Source organism: Sphaerodactylus townsendi, linkage group LG04, assembly GCF_021028975.2.
Source record: "Sphaerodactylus townsendi isolate TG3544 linkage group LG04, MPM_Stown_v2.3, whole genome shotgun sequence".
Classification (NCBI taxonomy): Eukaryota; Metazoa; Chordata; class Lepidosauria; order Squamata; family Sphaerodactylidae; genus Sphaerodactylus; species Sphaerodactylus townsendi.
In genome coordinates, this window is record NC_059428.1 from 146112996 (window position 1) to 146134689 (window position 21694).

Sequence of the window (21694 nt, forward strand, 5' to 3'; positions counted from 1 at the left end):
AAGGTGACCATGTGAAGGAAGTGTTTGTCTCTAAGGTCCTGACGGAAGGAATGACATGTCTTCCTCCCTAGTATTATTTTACTATTGAAGTCCTGCTGTTCGCAACGGTTTCTTCACAGAAGACGCGTGTGCCGCTCTGTGGCAAAGGTTTCGTTTGCTGTGTAACTAATTAATTAAAACAGAAAAAAGGCACGGGGGCACGGAGACGTTCCGCTGATTAAATTAGCCATTTTTCCCCGCCGCAGATTTATAGCGCTCCTGATTAACTGGCCCACCTGAGTCCCACAATGAAAAGAAGCCCATTTTACACTCCGACGTTTCAATTGGTATATGAATGGCTTCAAATTGAACTGGAACTTTCGCGCAGCCTTTTTAATTCTCTTACAGCCCTTGCGTTTGATTCGATGGAGTTCGGGAAGGTCTGGGGCGGAGGTAGCTGGCCGGGAAAACGTTTTTGATGGGAATTTAGGGATATTACATTGGTAGGTGTCTTTAGGGATCACAACGAGGCCCTTGGAAAAGGGAGAAATCTATGTATCCTGGCACATAAACATCCTCTATTTATGTTGTAGAGCTGTTGCATGGTCAGTGTTCTAGTATTCTTCTCTGACGCTTCACTTCTGCCAGCTACAGATGCATAAACATCAGGGCTAAAGCTGTGGAGAGAATGTTGCTAGAACACGCTGCTTCTCCGGAAACCACACAGCACCCAAGTGATTCCGGCCGTGAAAGCCTTCGACAATACATCCTCTACATTGCTTTCATGTTTAAAATACATGGAAAAACTCCATACTGGTCACTGGTGTGTAGGTTTTGAGAGGGTAGCTAGGTTGGTGTGGAGTAGACAAGCCAGATTCAAGCCCAGCTGAAGAAAACGTCTGGAAGAAGATGATGACCATGAAGATTCATACCAGCCTTTCTCTCTACTAAGAAGATTCAAGGAGACTTACAAAGTCCTTTCCCTTCCTCTCCCAACGGGTTCAACTGTTAATAATGCTCAAGGAAAATATTGAAAGTGACTGAGCTGTGGAATAGTACAGAGCAGGCGTGGGTTCTAATCTGGAGAACTGGGTTTGATTCTCCATTCCTCCACCTGAGTGGCAGAGGCTTATCTGGTGAACCAGATGTGTTTCCGCACCCCTGCATTCCTGCTGGGTGACCTTGGCTACTGCCAGTTCTCTCTCAAACTCTCCTCAGGCCCACCTTGCCCTCTCAACAAGGTGTCTGTTATGGGGAGAAGAAGGAAAAGGAGCTTGTAAGCCACCTTGAATCTCCTTACAGGAGGGAAAGGTGGGATATAAATCCAAACTCTCCTTCTTCTCTTAGATCTCAGCCTGACAGTTTAATTGCCTCTCAGTTTTCTCGAACCCTCTACTTTCCCTCTTTACAAAAAGCATCGTCTGAATGTTCATCTGTGAACGTTAAGCGTCCCTGTAACTCTGCCTAGCACGCTAACATATTTGGAGTCTCTTTGGGGGCATAACAAGGGGAAAAGAGAAAATGGCGCCAGATTGCTTCCTGAAAGCATCTTTGGAAGTGGGTAAAGAGACAAATGGGGTGCCGATAAGTTAATACTGGAACAATCTTTGAAGGTACAAATGTGTTTAAGTATGTTTGGGTGAGCGAGAGATCAGGCTGTGCTTAAGACCAATTTGCCTGGTTGCTGCCATAATAAATTAAAAAAATATATTAAAATCCTAGAAACTATCGAAGGCTTTCACGGCCGGATTCAACTTGTTGTGATGGGTTTTCTGGGCTGTGTGGCCGTGGTCTGGTGGATCTTGTTCCTAACGTTTCGCCTGCATCTGTGGCTGGCATTTTCAGAGGTGTATCACCGAGGGAAGTCTGTTACACACCCTGGGACATGGACAATATATACCCCACTAAAACATTCCCTTCTCACTGGAAACAGTGTGTAACAGAGCAGCAGTGGCGTAGTGGCTAAGAGCAGTGACTAAGAGCAGGTGCACTCTGATCTAAGGGAACCGGTTTGATCTCCCCTCGCCTGTCAGCTGAGCTGTGGAGGCTTCTGGGGAATCTAGATTGGCCTGTACACTCCCCACACACGCCTAGCTGGGTGACCTTGGGCTGGGTCACAGCTGAGCTCTCCTAGCCCCACCCCACCTCCCCCCCAGGGTGTTTCAGAGGGGAAGGGCAAGGAGATTGTAAGCCCCTTTGAGTCTCCTGCAGGAGAGAAAGGGGGGATAGAAATCCAAACTCTTCTTCTTCTTCTTCTTCCCTCTGTGATACACCTCTGAAGATGCCAGCCACAGATGCAGGCGAAACGTTAGGAACAAGATCCACCAGACCACGGCCACACAGCCTGGAAAACCCACCACAACCAATCCTAGAAACTATTTGTATCCTGCTTAGGTCTTTCCTTCCCCCAAATAAGAACGTATTTTTAGCTTTACAGATTGGAAGAGGCTTGTAGCTGGTCAGAATGGTTTCCATTCTGGAGGTGATTTTATGAGGTAAGCCTCGAAATCGGGGACTCTTTGTTGATCCTGCCTGCTCCTTCTGTCTTTCCGCAGCCTCTGGCAGCTCGAAAACACTCGGAAGCAACTTGAAGATGACCTCCTGAAGGTGCAAAACCAACTTCTGGAGGAGAAGAAGAAACGGGAGCAGGCTGAAACAATGGCCCGCTGTCTGCAGAAACGCGTGCAGTTGCTTATCAAGGTAAGGTCTCTTTGCTAAAAAAAACCCCAAAGTCAGTTTTGCGTTTGCTTCCTCCTTCCGGTGGCCTGTGCTGCCTCCCCGCCTGGCGAGGAATTGTGGATCTCTGGGAAGCTTAAAAGCCGGGTGTTAAAATTACTTGGTGGTTTGATTTAGTCCGTGTTATTTATTTTTGCGTCAAGTGACTGCCAACTTGTGGCGACCCCATAGGGTTTTTCAACACAAGAGACAAAGATTGTTGTTGGCAATACACTTTTTTAAAAAAAATTGGGATGTGTTTAAAGAGAAGTTAAAGGTACAAAATAAGCAAGCGTAACAATCACAATAATCACAACTGGAAAGCATATAATAAATACAAGTATTGATTTATATAATCAGAATCAAATATAGTCTGAATCAGATTTAAGTGCTTGAATAGATCTGCATTTATCATCTTATTGATCAACATAAAAAAGTTAGCTGGTGTAATGGATAAAAACAACTTGAACCATTAATCGTTTAGGCAGCCGAATTAATTTTTACCATATTCCTATTTTGTGAGTGTTTATATGTATGTGTGTCTCTATAGAGATTGATAAACAAATACATGTAATTATATAAGCATAAAAAAGCTATTACAATGGTTCATGAAGTCTTTACACTGATCAGTTTATTAGAATGTTATATATACTTGACGTACAATTATCTGTCAATGCATATATATAGTGTGTAGATTATCTATCTATCTATCTATCTATCTATCTATCTATCTATCTATCTATCTATCTATCTATCTATCTATCTATCTATCTATCTATCTATCTATCTATCTATCTATCTATCTATCTATCTATCTATCTATCTATCTATCTATCTATCTATCTATCTATCTATCTATCTATCTATCTATCTATCATCTATCATCTATCTCTCTATCATCTCTCTATCATCTCTCTATCATCTCTCTCCATCCATCCATCCATCCATCCACCCACCCACCCACCCACCCACCCATCCATCCATCCATCCATCCATCCATCCATCCATCCATCCATCCATCCATCCATCCATCCATCCACCCACCCACCCACCCACCCACCCACCCACCCACCCACCTACCTACCTACCTACCTACCTACCTACCTACCTACCTACCTACCTACCTACCTACCTACCTACCTACCTACCTACCTACCTACCTACCTACCTACCTACCTACCTACCTACCTACCTACCTACCTACCTACCTACCTACCTACTTACTTACTTACTTACTTAAAATGCAACTCCCATTCGTCTTTGAATTCACGCTGATTTTTGGTGAAAATGTTGACTTGGTATCCCAGGTGAAAAGAAAGTTCTATGGTTTGGGGCAGACCAGTTTGACATTTCCTGCTAATTTCTCCTTTGTGGAACGTGGTTACTCCTGGTCACGTGGTTGTTCCTCGGGGTCCTCTATCCCCTTGGAGCAACATTGTGTGGAGATGAACGTTAAGTGGAAATTGGCAGCGTGGCAGCAGAGTCCTCTTTCCCAGTGGAAAATTTGCTAAGAAAGGGGCTATAAACAAAGCAACCAGGATTATAAAGCTGATTTGATTCCATTTGGAGCGCCTCACCTCGTTCTGGTTGCCCTGTCTGGTGCTGGAGATATGGTTGGGCATTCTCTTGAGGTTGACCTCAGTTTGAAATGCACTCTAAATGGATCTTGGTACGTGTTTACGTATGGTGCTGCTTCATACTGAGTCAGACGCTTCGTTCATCAAGTTCAGCATTGCCTACTCAGACCGGCAGCTGCTGTCCAAGAGTGTCAGGCGGCAGTCCTTCGCATCGCCTCGTTCTTGCTGCTTAACTGGAGATGGCGGGGATCAAACCTGCAACCTTCTGCATGCCACGCGGACACTCTGCTGCTCAGCCGCGCCCTTCTCCCTTGGTCCATTTGTTTTGTTGGTTTCATTCATTCATTCATTCATTCATTCATTCATTCATTCATTCATTCATTCATTCATTCATTCATTCATTCATTCATTCATTCATTCATTCATTTATTTATTTATTTATTTATTTATTTATTATATTTATATACCGCCCTATCCCCTGAGGGCTCTGGGCGGTGTACGACAAATTAATATTACATAAGCAATAAATAATTAATATAAATAACATCATTAAAAGCATAAAATTACAGCGTTCTACAAAAACCACTCGGCGTCCAGTATTAAAACTATCAATAAAACCCCTCTCAGAGTTATGCTGAAACTCAGGAAACATTTTTTTTTACTAAGAAATAAAAGCGGGGAGCAAGTCAGACATTCAATTTTTGCCGGTGGAGGAGAGATAGTCGATATTGGCGTGGCTGAAACCGTCCATTTCTAGTCTCGTGGAAGTTCCAGTTGAAAGCGCCTGGAAGAACGTGCCCTTTCTGTTCCCAGAACGATTGTTTTCACCGGAACGCCTTCCCTTTTACGTGGCCATCGCTTTCAACTTCAGGATTTCCCGACACGGGTTGATGGCAGTGTAATTATTCTGCCCGGGTCTGCCATTCTGCAGCGCTGCCAATCTGGAGATGCTGTGACATGTGTCTGCAGCGCAGCCTCCGGGAGCATAAAGCGAGCCGTATCGCAAGAGGGAGCTTGAGATATTTTGTGTCGGCTGCAGGGCTAACGCGCCTCTAGGATCCCAGCGAGCGATAAGGAGGAAGGAAACGGCTGTCCTTTTTCTTGGCATTTGCAGGAAGGTTTTTTGTGCGTTTCAAAATCCCCGTTCCTGACCTTGGGAAGGAAAGTGCTCCGGTCAAACCGAGCTTTGATCTCTGGGGATAAATTAAGGAGTTGTACACTCTGGCTTATGATTCATTTGCAGAGCGGCCGATGATATATGAAGATGCCTCGTTTTCTAATGTGTTTGGGGGGGATTCTCCGCCCTTGCCTCCACAAATAGATATATTTGGTCTGCCGTAAGGAGAGACTGGCATGGACGGGGTTTAGTCTGAGTCTAGAGGAGGGGTCCCCAACCTTTTTAGCATCTCTGGGCACCTTTATGACAAAAGGGGGCAGGCGTAACCGCAAAATGGCCGCCTGAGGGGGGGGGGACTTGAGCCAGCCACATGTCGGGGGGGCCAGCGAAGTGGTCAATGTGCATGGGCCATTGAACTCAAGCGACATTTCAAACAACAGCTCTGCTTAACAAAAGCCAGCGTGGTGTAGCGGTTAAGAGCAGGTGGATTCTAATCTGGAGAACCGGGTTTGATTCCCCACTCCTCCACCTGAATGGCGGAGGCTTATCTGGAGAACCAGATGTGTTTCCGCACTCCTACATTCCTGCTGGGTGACCTTGGGGTAGTCACAGTTCTCTCTGAACTCTCTCAGCCCCACCTACCTCACAAGGTCTCTGTTGTATTGCAGTTGTTGATTTTAGCACTGTAATATTGATTGCTGTAAGACGCCTGCGCCCTTCCGATAAATCACCGGTCCCTGGCTTTTTCTTACTCATGTACCCTTTGGCGTCCCATTTTCCTAAGACTGTACCCCCAAATTAGCAAACCCATTATGTAATTTTTTTCATGTACTCCCAAATCCTCTGGTGCATAACCTCAAGATTAAGAGCTTGTGTATCTAATCTGGAGGAACCGGGTTTGATTCCCCGCTCTGCCGCTAGAGCTGTGGAGGCTTATCTGGGGAATTCAGATTAGCCTGTGCACTCCCACACACGCCAGCTGGGTGACCTTGGGCTAGTCACAGCTTCTCGGAGCTCTCTCAGCCCCACCTACCTCACAGGATGTTTGTTGTGAGGGGGGAAGGGCAAGGAGATTGTCAGCCCCTTTGAGTCTCCTGCAGGAGAGAAAGGGGGGGGGATATTAATCCAAACTCCTCCTCCTCCTCCTCCTCCTCCTCCTCCTCCTCCTCTTCTTCTTCTTCTTCTTCTTCTTCTTCTTCTTCTTCTCCTCCTCCTTCTTCTCCTTCTCCTTCTCCTTCTCCTTCTCCTCCTCCTCCTCCTCCTCCTCCTCCTCCTCCTCCTCCTCCTCCTCCTCCTCCTCCTCCTCCTCCTCCTCCTCCTCCTCCTCCTCCTCCTCCTCCTCCTCCTATCGTCCCATGGATGGAACTGGTTCCCACCCACTTAACCCCCAAATCTCAAGGAATTTTTTTTAACCTAGAGTTGGAAGCCCTAGCTGGAGCCGATTTGTACAGCCCACGGACTTACACACCTCTTTGTCGCGTGCCGTTCCCGCCCCTGCCAAGCCAGACAGAAGGCTTCATTTTAATTAAAACAAAACGATCGTGTGGTTTAATATTAAATTGAGCAGATATATTACCTGTTAATAATAATAACTTTTTTTGCCGTGAAAGCTTTATAGCCCAGCCTGAGATTTAATTATCTAATTAGCGGCTTCCGAGGCAAAAGTCTTTTGGAGTCTGAATGGCCGAAAATGGAAAAGATTCCGGGGGTGGGTGGGTGGGTAGGGGAGACTGAAGTTTCTTTATTTCCAAATCTAATTTCTTATGCCTTGGGAATGTAACATTCTATACTTGCAGGAAACCTTTCTTTCAAAGGTGGCTATATGGTTGTACATGCTATGACCCTTTCCTTCCCTATACCCGGTAAACGTTGTGTGGGTTTATTCCAAGGAAGCCCACGGGGCTTGAAAAATCCCATTGGTCTGTCCTTTCAGGGTTCAGAAAAGGACGGGACCTTCTTTCTTTGGCTGTGGATCAAGGACAGAGCTGCAGATGTCACAAGGGGGTGAATTTATCATTCACTATATATATATATGTTTGCTTTCTGCTGCTGGCATTGGGACTTCTCCCTGTGGTTTGATGGCTCTGTTGGAAACAGTTATATTTCAAGACGTGGCTTGTTATCTGGGACTGGAGTTTTAGACGATCAAGAATTGTTCTGGTGAATAGCACTTGTCTTTATCAGCCCTCTAGGACAGTGGTTCTTGACGTTCCTAATGCCACGACCCTTTAATACAGTTCCTCATGTTGTGGTGACCCCCAACCCTAACATTTATCCATTTTACAGGTGGAGAACACTGATGCAGAGAGTCTTATGCGACCCCTGTGAAAGGGTCGTTCGAGCCCCAAAGGGGTCCCAACCCACAGGCTGAGAACCACTGCTCTAGGAGGCAATGTCAGGGGAGGAACTGGTTGGCCACTGTCTGAGATTGTGTGGTGGATTAGATGGACCTTCACTGGTCTGATCTACTAGGGTCCTCTGATGTTCTTATGAAGGCCTTGGCCTCTATGCCCTGTTGTTGGCCCTACAGAGGAATTGATTGGCCACCATGTGAGACAGGAAGCTGGACTAGATGGACCGTCACTGTTCCCATCCTGCAAGGCTCTTCTGATGTTCTTCTCAGGAGTCTCCTTCTTTGGAGGTTTTTAAAGAGAGGCTGGATGGCCATCTGACAGGTGTGCTTTGATTGTGTGTTCCTGCATTGCAGGGGGTTGAGCTTGATGGCCCTTGGGGGTCTCTTCCAACTCTATGATTCTATGAAGCTGGATGTGTTTTTGGCCAGGCATGGTGGCTGCTGAAAGATTCTTGACCAGGCTAGCAAGTCAAAAGCCGAAACAGTGAGGATCATAACCCGAGAAAGACTTCTCTATATAGCTTCTATACCAGTGGTGGCGAACCTTTGGCACTCCAAATGTTCATGGACTACAATTCCCATCATGGACTACATTCCCAATTGGCCATGCTGGCAGGGGCTGATGGGAATTGTAGTCCATAATATCTGGAGTGCCAGAGGTTCGCCACCACGGTTCTATACGTTCCCTTTTGCAATCAAGAAGGGGGCTTTCCACACTACAGAAGGGAGCTAAGGTCGACTTGATTCCCTTCAGTGGGGGGCAATTCCAGGCTGTCCGCACAGCAACTTGCTTGGCCCACTGGAACCAAGCTAAGTGGGCGGGATCATCTTGGTGCCTGTTTTGCTCCTCGATTATGATTGGAGCTTGTGTTACCATGGGAAACGGGAGCGTTCTTTTTTTTTTTACAGTTTTTACAGTTACATGCCCGCCACAACTCTCCCGTTCTGCGCATGCCACAAAAGGGGCGCCTGATTGGTTGAACGGATGAGGTGTCGTTTCGATGCGTCCGCACTTCGAAGCTTCGAAGCGGTATCGACCTTGTTCCAGCAGAAAGGTGCAGTTCATAACTGCGACAGGGATGTTGCAGTTCTGAGGGGGGGGGGGGACTGAGACAAAACAACATTGAGCTCAGTTGCAGTGCGGATACACTGAGGTGAACCTAGATAGAAACCAGTACAACTCTGTCAGTGCGGAAAGCCCCAAGGTGTGCTTTTTTTGACACCAGCTGCCATTCTTTGGACGGCTGACGATAATCTCTCCGGGTTTCTGCGCCTGGTGCAAAGGATGCCCGGAACCCGGGCATCTCTGGGGTGCTATTCCATTTCCTGTATCGGTCGCTCTTTTCTACGAAAGGGGGCAGTGGAAATCACATATAAGATAAGCATGTTTTCGTAACGCACCGCAATACCTTCAACCAGATATAACGACAACAAATCTGAATCTCAATGTCCTCAGGGTTTTTTCCCCCCCTACACTGTCTCCATTCTCGCTGGAACCGTTTTCTATTAAGACTGTGATGAGAATCGCGCGGCTCTCCAAATGTAAGATTGCTGTCATTTTCCACCAAGGCGGGATAACTTATGCTGATTTATGGTGTGTCTCGTCATTATGCTCATTGCGAGATGATGGCGGGCATGCTTGACATTTAGAAACCCCGTGTTTGGGCTGCGCTGTTTTATTTTGAGACCTTTATTAAGCGCCTCCCCGTCAAAGGGTTTTAATTGCCGCTGATAGCTAAAGAGTATAATTACTTGAGTGACAGATCATGTCTATAATAGGCAAATGGAGATTAGCTTCCAGAAGTAGGTGAATACAGGGCCTTTCTAGGGAGTGTCAAAATTTTATCTGTCCATCTATCTACATACATACATGCATACATACATAGAGGAGAAAAAAAGGATTTGGATTTACATCCCCTCTTTCTCTCCTGTAAGGAGACTCAAAGGGGCTTACAATCTCCTTTCCCTTTCCCCCTCACAACAAACACCCTGTGAGGTGGGTGGGGCTGAGAGAGCTCCAAAGAACTTTTTAAGAAGCAAGCCTTTATTGGCATAGACAACAGTACAACAGTAATAAAAAACAGATTAAAAGCATATACAATACAGGTCTAAGGAAATCTACTGGCGTTTGGTAATTTCCAGGAGAAAGTCTGCCACTATCGTACAGAGAGAAGGATCAGAGTTGTCCAACAAGTAGTGTAATCTAATTAAATTGGGGAGATGGGGTAAATGTAAAGGAGTAAGATTCACATACTTGGATCTGATTTCCTTGAATCCGAGACAGTGTAGTAATTGGTGGGCCAGAGATTCAACTGAGCCATCGTTACATGGACACAATCTTTTAGCCTTTTCTTGCTTATTAAATCTGCCATGTAACAAGGCAGAAGGCATAACATTAAACCTGGCGAGCATTATGGCTCTCCTTTGAACAGGGTTTATTAAGCAATACAGATAGTGTGCCAAGTGGCCCCGTTCAAATGGGAGAGAAAAATACAGGGGGGAACACGTTTTCTTGGCTGCGGTGATTAGGGTAGAGAACTCTCTATCCAATAGTTGACCTACTCAGAAGAACTGTGACTGGCCCAAGGTCTCCCAGCTGGCATGTGTGGAAGTGTACAGGCTAATCTGGTTCCCCAGATAACCCTCCACAGCTCAAGTGGCAGAGTGGGGAATCAAACTGGGTTCCCCAGATTAGAGTGCACCTGCTCTTAATCACTAAACCATGCTGGCTCTCCATATGTAATTTGTAGTCCATCTTTCTGACTGAAACTCAAGTGAATTGCATGGAATTACTCAGGCCTCTCCCACACATGAAGAATAATGCACTTTCAATCCGTTTTAACACTGGAAAATTGCACGTGTCCAGGGGAGGTTTGTGTCAGCGATTAAACGGGAAGACAGAACCTTCAAGAAGAAGAATCCTGCATCTGAAAGTTTCCTGTGAACAAGAGAGGTAACTGTAGTGGTGAATTACCTTTTTGGGGGGTTCTTTTTCTTTCAAAGACAGGGCAATTCTCTTTGCCTGCAGCTTTCCGGTTATCTGGTAACCTTAGCTGATGGCCAAGGTGTTTAACACCACGGTGATACGAGCCATTTAGGTAACACTAAATCAAAATAAGGACGGCGGCCCTTCCCGTGGGGCTTTCTCGGGGCCTTCAAGAGCCGTTCCTCATCCAGAACGGCTAATGGATTCTGCTTTCTCCGAGGAAAGGAAGGGAAAAAAAAGAACATTAATATCTCTCTCGCCGCTTGGAGGTTAGTTTGCGAAAATTAGAAATACATGAACAAGAGAGAGATTTATTTGACCTTCATTATCTACATCTCCCCTGGGATGCGTCGTCTTCTGAGGGTTACAGGAGCTGGAATATTTTATACCCAGTATCAAGAAACTAGATTAATCCAGCGTTGCGACTGAGCATTTCGACACGGGCCAAAGACGGGGCCATCCAGAGTCTGGGTTTTTCTTGGCGGCTCCAGAAGACGTCTATGTGCATCTGTTTTGCTCTCTCTGGCTTGTCGCAGTGGGAGCATTGAAGCGCGAAGCATCTCTGCCTAAGTTGTGGCGGAAATAAGAAGGGGCGAGAGGAATGAAATGATTTGATGGTAGGCTGGCACCTGCTGAACCGTGGCTGGGCTCCAGGAAGACCAAATGGGCATGATCCCATGATTGAGTTAAAACCTTGAAAGCCAGTGTGGTGAAGTGGTTAAGAGCAGGTGGACTCTAATGTGGAGAACCAGACTTGATTCCCCACTCCTCCACCTGAGTGGCAGAGACTTATCTAGTGCACCAATGTCTATGTATTATGACCACATATAGCCAGCAGTAATTTTGCTAGCTTCTGTCAGTATCCGATGACGTTTAAGTGAGTTAACTTAGCTGAAGGAATGTCCTATAGTTACAGAAAGACCATGTATATATTTTAGTATTTAGTATTTTAGTACCAGTGTCTATAATTGTGAGCAATAATGGGCAAATTTTGTATGCTGATTTTGTATGTTTATTTTATGCCAATAAAGGCTTGTGACTAGTGCACCAGATGTGCTTCCGCACTCCTACATTCCTGCTGGGTGACCTTGAGCTAGTCACAGTTCTCTCAGAACTCTCTCAGCCCCATCTACCTCACATGGTGTCTGTTGTGGGGAGAGGAAGAGAAAGGAGTTTGTAAGCCACCTTGAGTCTCCTAACAGGAGAGAAAGGGAGAGTATAAATCCAAAATCCTCCTCCTCCTCCTCTTCTTTTTTTCTTCTTTCTCTTCTTCTTCTTCTTCCTTTTCTTCTTCCTCTTCCTCTTCCTCTTCCTCTTCCTCTTCCTCTTCCTCTTCCTCTTCCTCTTCTTCTTCTTCTTCTTCTTCTTCTTGTTCTTCTTCTTCTTCTTCTTCTTCTTGGTTGTCCACATTTTCCAAAATATTGCCTTGGCAGTCGCTGCCACAACCCAACAATCTTTGCTGTGTGATTGAAGGTAACCCTCAGCAGCCATTTTGTTTGGCTCCACCTCCCATGTCTGTTATTTTGGGGCAGCCATTTTGTGATGTCGGCCGCCATGGTGGGTCAGAATCCCAAAGGTTGATGACCCCTGATCCACACGCTGTTCATCATGGTGGCCGTTCCCCAGCGTTCTCAGCTTTCATCCTCCGCGAGTTTGTTCTCTGTGGAGATGGACGGGATAGGAATGTGATAATAAAAACAAGTAACTCCAGCATCATTTTCCATGAGTCATTTTTTCTTTTTGCTGCCACTGTATCCCTTTGATTTGTTGTAATTGTTTGGCATAATGGTGTGTGCTTGGCGGTTTGGGGAACGCCAGTGGAAACGTGGGGCGTGCATCGAAGAATTCAATACACTGCTGTTATAAAATTCTCCTCTGGCCTTTGTAGACGGATCTCTCTTCGTGGCTGCAAAATTTAATTCTCGGCATTAATGTGTTGTGCTTCAAGACTGGGAGACGGATGCGAAGTTTTGTTTTTAAAAGAAACAGCGCGGCAGGACCGAAAGCAATCTCCCTTTTGTTTGTGTGTTTGTTGGGAAATGCCATTTGCAAAGTTATTAGACTGATCTTGTTTGGAAATATTATTGCATTATTCTTTCGGGGAGAGCAACGTGTAATTCAGTGATGGGAAGAGAGAAAGCAATTTCTAGAAATATAGCAGGGTCTGAACAAAACATCTTATCCGTGTCGCTCTTTTAGAAGACGTTTGCTATGGTGGCGTGTCTTGTGGGGGCGGAGGTGGAAACGGAGATGGAAAGCCCCTGACCTGCTTTCAGCAGTCAAAATAACATGGAAAGGGTTAGTAGTAGTGTGGAATTGTGACCTTTGTGTGTCAAGAGCAGCAGTGGCGTAGGAGGTTAAGAGCTCGTGTATCTAATCTGGAGGAACCGGGTTTGATTCCCAGCTCTGCCGCCTGAGCTGTGGAGGCTTATCTGGGGAATTCAGATTAGCCTGTACACTCCCACACATGCCAGCTGGGTGACCTTGGGCTAGTCACAGCTTCGGAGCTCTCTCAGCCCCACCTACCTCACAGGGTGTTTGTTGTGAGGGGGGAAGGGCAAGGAGATTGTCAGCCCCTTTGAGTCTCCTGCAGGAGAGAAAGGGGGGATATAAATCCAAACTCTTCTTCTTCTTCTTCTTAAGTGAGCAGAAAAGAGGGACCCCCAGTCTGTCTCCCCCTTCCACACCACCCCATAAGATTACAGGCGAGTTTTTTGACCTTGTATGGAAACACTGGTCTTTAGGATCCACTTGGATCCTCTGGAATCCATTTCCCCCTTTTAAGAAATAAATCACTTTTCAGAAGTTGCTTTTGGTGCAGTGGTTAAGAGCAGGTGGATTCTAATCTGGAGAGCCGGGTTTGATTCCCCACTCCTCCACCTGCATGTTGGAGGCTTAGCTGGTGAAGCAGATGTGGTTTCACACTCCTACGTTCCTGCTGGGTGACCTTGGGCTAGTCACAGTTCTCTCCGAACTCTCTCAGCTCCACCTGCCTCACAAGGTGTCTGTTGTGGGGAGAGGAAGGGAAAGGAGCTTGAAAGCCACCTTGAGTCTCCTTACAGGAGAGACAGGTGGAGTATAAAGCCAAACTCTTCTTCTTCCTTGAAACGCCACAATGCTGTATTTCCATGCAGATAAGAAGAAGAAGAAGAATTTGGATTTATATCCCCCCTTTCTCTCCTGCAGGAGACTCAAAGGGGCTCACAATCTCCTTGCCCTTCCCCCCTCACAACAAACACCCTGTGAGGTGGGTGGGGCTGAGAGAGCTCCGAGAAGCTGTGACTAGCCCAAGGTCACCCAGCTGGCGTGTGTGGGAGTGCACAGGCTAATCTGAATTCCCCAGAGAAGCCTCCACAGCTCAGGCGGCAGAGCTGGGAATCGAACCCGGTTCCTCCAGATTAGACACACGAGCTCTTAACCTCCTACGCCACTGCTGCTCCTTGTGTTCGTCCCCAGTAAAAGAGCATCATCAGAGTCCAGAGGCATCGTAAGAGACTGGGAAAGTTTTCGGCACGTGAGCATTTGAGCTTGAAAGCTCCCTTCGTCAGATACAGTGAAGGGTGCTTTGGCTCTTATATACCTCTAAACCGAACATCGTGTAGGTTTCTAAGGTGCTACTGGATTTACTCGCCACAGGTTGGCAGCCACTGGACAGAAATTTCCACCCCCAGCCAACCATGTCTTTCCAGAGATTTCTCAAGGGCCGCAGACCGGTCCTAAATAGCAGCTGCGATATGTTGTATTTGGAAAAGCACAATTAAAAATTGCAGAAGGCTGCAGGCTTAAAATTATTAGGTTCCTGGGAGCTTATTAACTTGGTGTTCGAGCAAGCAGCTCTTAAAGTATATTTAAATCCTCCGCTTGACTTGCGAGGAAACGCAGTCTGTCGCCCGGGAAGAGAGAGGGGTTAACCAGATGCCGCAAGTCCCCCAAACAATTAGAAGCCCTTTACCAGTTCTTATATCTCTCTGATGATTGCATTACAAAATCTAATATCGATTTTGTAATGCAAGGAGGGCTGTCATTAGCCCAGGCGGAGGTGTTTGGTTTTTCGAATAATTGCAAGCCCTTGAGGATATGTGAGATATCGGGGATAAGATTTCCTGTCTTGAGTAGTTTGTGATTTCACGATAGCTGTTCTTCGGGGTTTTAAGCCTCTGAAAGAAACTTTTGCTACAACCCCCTCAGAGTAGCATTGTGTTGCCACAGATATAGCCAAGAAAATATTTTTTAATCTGTATGTGGATTGGCTCTGCTTTCTGTGATGGCCATTTTGTGGTTGGCTCTGCCTCTTGTGGTGGCCATTTGGTAGTTGGTCCTGCCTCTTGTCAGGACTATTTTGTGGTTGGCTCTGCCTCCTGTGGCAGCCATTTTGTGGTGAGGTCTGCCTCCTGTGGCAGCCATTTTGTGGTGAGGTCTGCCTCCTGTGGCAGCCATTTTGTGGTGTATTGGCTCTGCTTTCTGTAATGACCATTTTGTGGTTGGCTCTGCCTCCTGTGGCAGTCATTTTGTGGTGAGGTCTGCCTCCTGTGGCAGCCATTTTGTGGTGAGGTCTGCCTCCTGTGGCTGCCGTTTTATTGCTTTACCCATCACTTTGTGTCAGATTTCAAAACCTACCCAGGTTCAGAAAGGTTGGGGACCTTTGATATATTAAAGTATAGGTAGCCAGGCAGTGGTGGGATCCAAAAAAATTTAGGTTCCCATGGTGGTGGGATTCAAACTGTGGAGTAGCACCAATGGGGCTGGGTGGGGCATTCTGGGGGCGTGGCTGGGCATTCCGGGGGTGGGGCATTCCTGGGCGGGGCTGTGGCAAGGATGCAGCCGCTGCGCCGGGCGGGAAACGAATGCACGCAGGCGCAGGCTGCTGCACACACCGGTGCACCTCCTGCTAGCTTCAAGTTCTGCGTGCTACTGCTGAGAGGAGGGGCGTAACTAAAGCAAAAATCACGTGGCAAAATCACCCATTAGTAACCCCCTCTCGGCACACACAAATAATTAGTAACTTACTCTCGGGAACCTGTGAGAACCTGCTGGATCCCACCTCTGTAGCCAGGTATAGGTATAGTATAGGTAGCACCCAGCTTATACTTCACAACACTTATTAGGCAGACTATTTTTATGAGGTGGTTTGCCACTGCCTTCCCCATTTTTCCACACTTTACCAAACTCAGAAAAAACGGGACGTTAGCCTTTCGTCAGTGTATACAGTTGTATATATACAAAACAGAAGCATAAATCTAGCTTCCTCCTGTAGGTTTTTAAAGCTAATTTTGCTAATGATGCAGTAAAATACATCAGTTCCGCGATAATAAAAAATGGCTAATGGCCTTCGGCTTTTATTTAAGCGCTGGTTAAGTAATTGGAGGATTGTTGCCTGGTAATTATTGTGATGTAGCATCTGTATTTAAAGTTCAATTGCATCTTTTGTTAGCCTCTTGGCTGACGGGGATCGGGAGTGTCCCTTTTAAAAACAATCTCAAATTAAAAGGTCCGCCTGTCTCCGCCACTTAATTTCTTACGGCATTCTCTTCCTGTTCTCCGGGTCAATATCCGTAATTGGTCGTGGCCCAGCCTGGGTTTTAAGACGGAGTATCCAAAATGAGACGGCAATTGGTTTCTTTCCTCGCGGATATTTTTTTCCCCCCTTGCAGGTCGCAAAACCGGTAGTTCGGCTGCTTTTGAATGGTGACTGGAATGGTTGGTTTGTTTTCTGAGATTCTCCCTTTATCTTCATGCTAGTTTTTGTATCAAATGCTTCTCCAAACCACGATTGCTATGGAAAGTCCAGGAGTTACGGGCATTTCTTGTGCACCATGGATACGGTGACCAGCCGTCCCGATTTTCGCGGGACACTCACGCTTTTGCGTAGAGTGTCCCGCGTCCCGCCGGGCTTATGCCATTGTCCCGATTAGGGACAATGGCCCGCAGCAGCACACTGCCTTTTGCGGCGGCGCTCCCCAGTCAGGAAACAGGGAAGCACCCCAGAAGGCACTGCAGCTGCCGCAGTGCCTTCTGGGGTACTTCCCTCCTGACCGGGGAGCGCCGCGCAAAAGGCAGTGTGCAGGTGCGCGTGCGCGCGCCCCGCTTTTTAATAAGAAGAATCTGGTCACTTTAACCATGGAGTCAACTGCTTTGGTCCAGAATGTTTAAATCATGAGTCTCCGACGTGGCGACCGGAGGCATCGTGGTGACCAGTGGCACCCGCCAGCATTTTTCCTGGCTTCTGCCAAGTGTTTTCCGAATGGCGTGAAGCTCATTTAATGGTGTATCTGATGAAAAGCTGTGGCGGCCATTCTAGGACTGGCTCCGCCTCCTTCAGCAGCCATTTTGTGCCCGTGTCCACCATGCTAGGTCAGGATTCCAAAGGTATCTTCAGGTTTGAAAAGTCCCGAGACCCCTGTTTTAAATGGTTCATTCATGTGCCAAATAAGTACGTTTCTTCCTCGTGTTTCAGCCATGAGGAAAAGCGGGATACAAATAATTTTTTAAGCAGCTCTAATGGTTGTCGGGGAGAACTTGGAAGCATACTAGTCATGTTGGTGAAGGATCATGTTACCGCCAGGAAAATAGCCAAAATATTTTCCTGAGTCGAGTTACCTGAACTACACTGGCTAAGGATCAGAACAAAGAGACCAGTGTTGTCCGAAAGCCTCCGCAAGGCATGGAAAGAACGTGTACATACAAATGTGCTGACATTTTACATGGTTTCCTTATTGCCTTTGTCCCTTTTAAGGTTTAATATAAGCCCCCTCAATGCTGAATTTATTAGCTGCCCAATGTTTAGGATTATACTTTAGTTAAATTAAGGTTTTGCTACTGTCAGTTTAGGATACTCTTGCTTATAGGTATATGTGCTTGTACTGTATTGAAGGTTCGTTAAGGTTTCCTCTAATGTTTAAGTTTAGAAATGTTATTTTAAATATTTGTATCTATGGGTAAAAGCAATAGCTTGTAACAGCTGATATTAAGAATGAAGCTAGCATTTGAGTTCAGTTTGGGCCAACACCCGGTAGATCTCTTTAGTGGAAACAAAGACCCCTTTGGATTTACAAATTGAATCTGATGACGGCACCCCAGATATCCCAGCCGTTGAAGAACGTGCCGAGATCACCATTGGACCATTTGAACTTTCTTTTGTTGCGGGACTGAGGCGCGGGAGCCTCAGGTCATAACTCAAGGAAGCAGCCCATCTGATAACCAGATTCCTGGGTGCGTTAAACAGGCTCATCCAGTTTTATGAATGGACTCTCTCTGCTCTCCATTTCAGCACTAAGGTAAAGTCCCACAGGTAGACTCCTGACAGCAAGATTTCATGGTCCCATTCACAAAGTTGTAATTGTATCTTTTCCTTTATGTGTTGATGGTTCTATATTGTTGTATGGTAAGGGACCTGCCCCCTTACCTGCCCCTTTTCTGCACTCTTACCTGCCCCTTGCCCCTTTTTTTGATGTTTGTGTATAAAAGTTCTAGCGCTTGGTTACGAGGGCGCGATTCCCCTGCCCGAGCTGCAATAACCACTTCCGAATAAAATACTTTGCTTTTGAAGAACACCGGCTTCCTGCGCCTCACTACGTTGCCTGAGCTGAAATCACTTAATGTTGCCCGAGCAGCAGTGGTAACAATCAGAAAGGGGAATGTGTGTACAAGCGATCAATAACCTTTACGATATATTGTGTTTGTGATTTGGGGCTGGACCCCAGGGGGGTTAGAGTTTGGGAAGGAACGATCTCCAGTGGGGTATAATGCCACCAAGGCCCCTTCTGAGAGAACTGGGGCTGGCCCAAGGTCACCCAGCAGGAATGTAGGAGTGCAGAAATGCATCTGGTTCACCAGATAAGCCTCTGCCACTCAGATGGAGGAGTGGGGAATCAAACCCGGTTCTCCAGATTAGAATTCACCTGCTCTTAACGACTACACCACGCTGTCAACCCAGGGTCTCGGTGTAATGGCCAGGTTCATCTGTCCAGTTGCAATCCAGGTCAGCATTTTGCAGGGAGAAATGTCTAAATGTTGCACCTGAGGTCGGATTGCTCATTCTGTCTCCCTTATAGGGAGCCTCTGGAGAAGGTCTCCCGTCGAGAACCGTCAGAGCCCATTGCCCGTTGGATTTGCGGAGGATTAAAGTTAATTAAAGAGTTCTTCCCTTCCTCCCATTTTCTCCTATCTTCCAGCTATTTACATGCTAATGGAGGTCTTGCTAGGGAGAATAGGAAAGGTGTGAGCGCCGGGGTATTATCATGCGAGGAAACAGCGGAAACTAATGAGATGAGGATTTTATTTATATATATAAATAAATGAATTGAAAGTCTGCGACGCTGTCGGTTTTAATATATTTTTTTGGGCATATTTTTCCAGGAGTGTGTGATCTGACTGAATATAATCCACTCCATTAAGGTTACAACTTTTGCCGTAGGAAGAAAAAAAAAGGCCTACATTATACAGCGATATCCGAGCAGACGTGATTTCATAAGTAAAGAGAGTGACGTAAGGGAGGGGAGGGAGCGGGCACGTTTCAAATGTAATGTTGTTTACTTCTTTGTCCCAGGGGAAAAAACCCGAACCACCGATTTTTTTCGGGCCGGGTTTGGCATTGCTCCCAGGAAATATAAGTGTGTGGAAAAGTAATAGAGAAGTGAGGATTTTCAACAGCTCTGCATACCATTTTATTTTTCTTTGTTTGCTTAATTGCCTCGGGCCAAGATTGTGAAAAGGGGAAGCAGGGAAAAAATATATCTCCCTAAATAATCACGCAAGCAAATCCAAAACAGATGTCCCTTCCGGACCCTTCTTCGCTTCCCCTCTGACAAGATCAAGCTAGCCCCGGCTATTCAGGTCAGGTCATTTTACAACTTATGGCCCCTTCCGCACGTGCAAAATAATGCACTTTCAGTCCACTTTCACAATTGTTTGCAAGTGGATTTTGCTATTCCGCACAGCTTCAAAGTGCACTGAAAGTGGATTGAAAGTGCATTATTCTGCATGTGCGGAAGGGGCCTTAGTCTAAAAAGACAAAAACAGAGATTTCTTCTTTTTGTGTGTCTTGTCTGCCAAACCCAGAAGCCCATTCTGCTTCGCAAAGCCCACCTTCAAACATTTTATTTGCAGTGGCCGGATCTGCATGCCTTTACTCCATCTTCCACAGAGGTAAACAAGTCCTCCGTCTGCGTGTGAGTGTATCCTGGTCCTTTCTAGCTCACCTGCTTTTGGTTTCCAAGAACTGAGCAAAAGCGGCAGGAATATTTCTCTGCGGGGAAAGGGAGTTTTCAGGGATCTTTGCTCCCCTAGGGAATTAGTAGAGCCAGGGCAGTGATGGCGAACCTTTTTGAGACCGAGTGCCCAAATTGCAACCCCAAACCCACTTATTTAGTGCAAAGTGCCAACACTGCCATTTAACCTGAATACTGAGGTTTTAGTTAAGAAAAAATGGTTGGCTCTGAGGCGTGTGTTACTCGGGAGTAAGCTTGGTGGTAGTTGTTGGCTTTGCTTTGAAGCAACTCTTCGAATGGGTGAATCACGACCCTAGGAGGGTTTACTCAGAAGCAAGCCACATTGCCAGCAACCAAGCTTACTCCCAGGTAAAGGATCACGCTTTAGTTCTTTGCATGAAAATCAGTGGGTTTTAACCGTGCTTAACAGGGTTACCTACACTGCTTCCCCAAAACTAGGTCTTAGGTTTAATGCTAATAATCGAGCCCAGCAGCCCAGGCCAGCCTAGATGTGTGTGTGTGTGTGGGGGGGCAATTTCCCCCCTACACAATGAACTCTGTTTGTGCGGGCCCACAGAGAGGGCTCTGAGTGCCACCTCTGGCACCCGTGCCACAGGTTCGCCATCACTGAGCTAGGGAACATCGGCCTTTTGGCGTCACCCCCCCTCCTTGGAAGATGTTTGCTCTTTGGAGAGCGACCTTTGTTTGCTGTGTTACAAAACCAAAAGATCTAGTGGGGGTCCTTTTCAAACCTGAAAGCAAACATATAGACCGGGCAGAGACAAGGAGAATAAAAAAAACGTGAAGAATTGCAAGCCGTCCTGTGGAAAAAAACACCTTGTTTTTCTCTGCAGCTTTGAAAAGTCTGAAAAGCATTTCAGAAACAACAATAGAGGGGAGGGGGAGAACGATAAGGAAGGCGAGAGAGATTTTGGGATTTTGATGTTCGTTTTTTCCCCCCTGCAAGTGGTAGTCTGAGTTCTTTGTTTTCCGATTCCAGAGGGGCTTGATGCTATAGAAACAACCGTTCTTGGCTAGAATTCCTTTCTTGCAATATATAAGGAATAAATTAAATCCCAGGTGTCTGGAATCTGATCGATGTGGTCGTCCAGGTCTGTGGAGGGAGCCGTGGGGATGTCTCCTGGACTTTGGAGGGCATCAACTACCTGGAGGGGAATTTTAAAAAGTATTGGTGGTGTTAGAATTTACAGAATTTAGAACAATGTTAACAATGTTAGAATTGTTAGAATTGGTGGTGTTAGAATTTACAACCTTGCATGAAGTTGCAGCAAGAGAGAGTTTAACGAACAGTCTAAAAACTCTATGCTGGGGATCATTAGGAAAGGAATTGAGAATAGAACTGCAAAGATTGTCATGCCCTTATATAAAGCCGTGGTGCGACCACACTTGGAGTCCTGTGTCCAGTTCTGGTCGCCGCATCTCAAAAAGGATATTGAGGAGATGGAGAAAGTGCAGAGAAGGGCAACAAGGATGATTGAGGGACTGGAGCACCTTCCCTATGAGGAGAGGCTGCAGCGTTTGGGACTCTTTAGTTTGGAGAGGAGACGACTGAGGGGGGATATGATTGAAGTCTATAAAATTATGCATGGGGTAGAAAATGTTGACAGAGAGAAAATTTTCTCTCTTTCTCACAATACTAGAACCAGGGGGCATCCATTGAAAATGCTGGGGGGAAGAATTAGGACTAATAAAAGGAAACACTTCTTCACGCAACGTGTGATTGGTGTTTGGAATATGCTG

General features: G+C 46.3%; 1 protein-coding gene across 1 annotated transcript in view; it reads left to right on the forward strand.

The window, feature by feature from the left end:
- The first annotated feature begins 2525 nt into the window (after nt 1-2525).
- LOC125430561 (mitotic spindle assembly checkpoint protein MAD1-like) overlaps nt 2526-21694 on the forward strand; it is a 283288-nt gene continuing 264119 nt past the window's right edge. Inside the window, exon 1 of the mRNA XM_048492541.1 lies at nt 2526-2679. Coding sequence (XP_048348498.1) covers nt 2638-2679 — 42 coding nt within the window. The 5' untranslated portion in view covers nt 2526-2637. The remainder of the gene's footprint in view (nt 2680-21694) is intronic.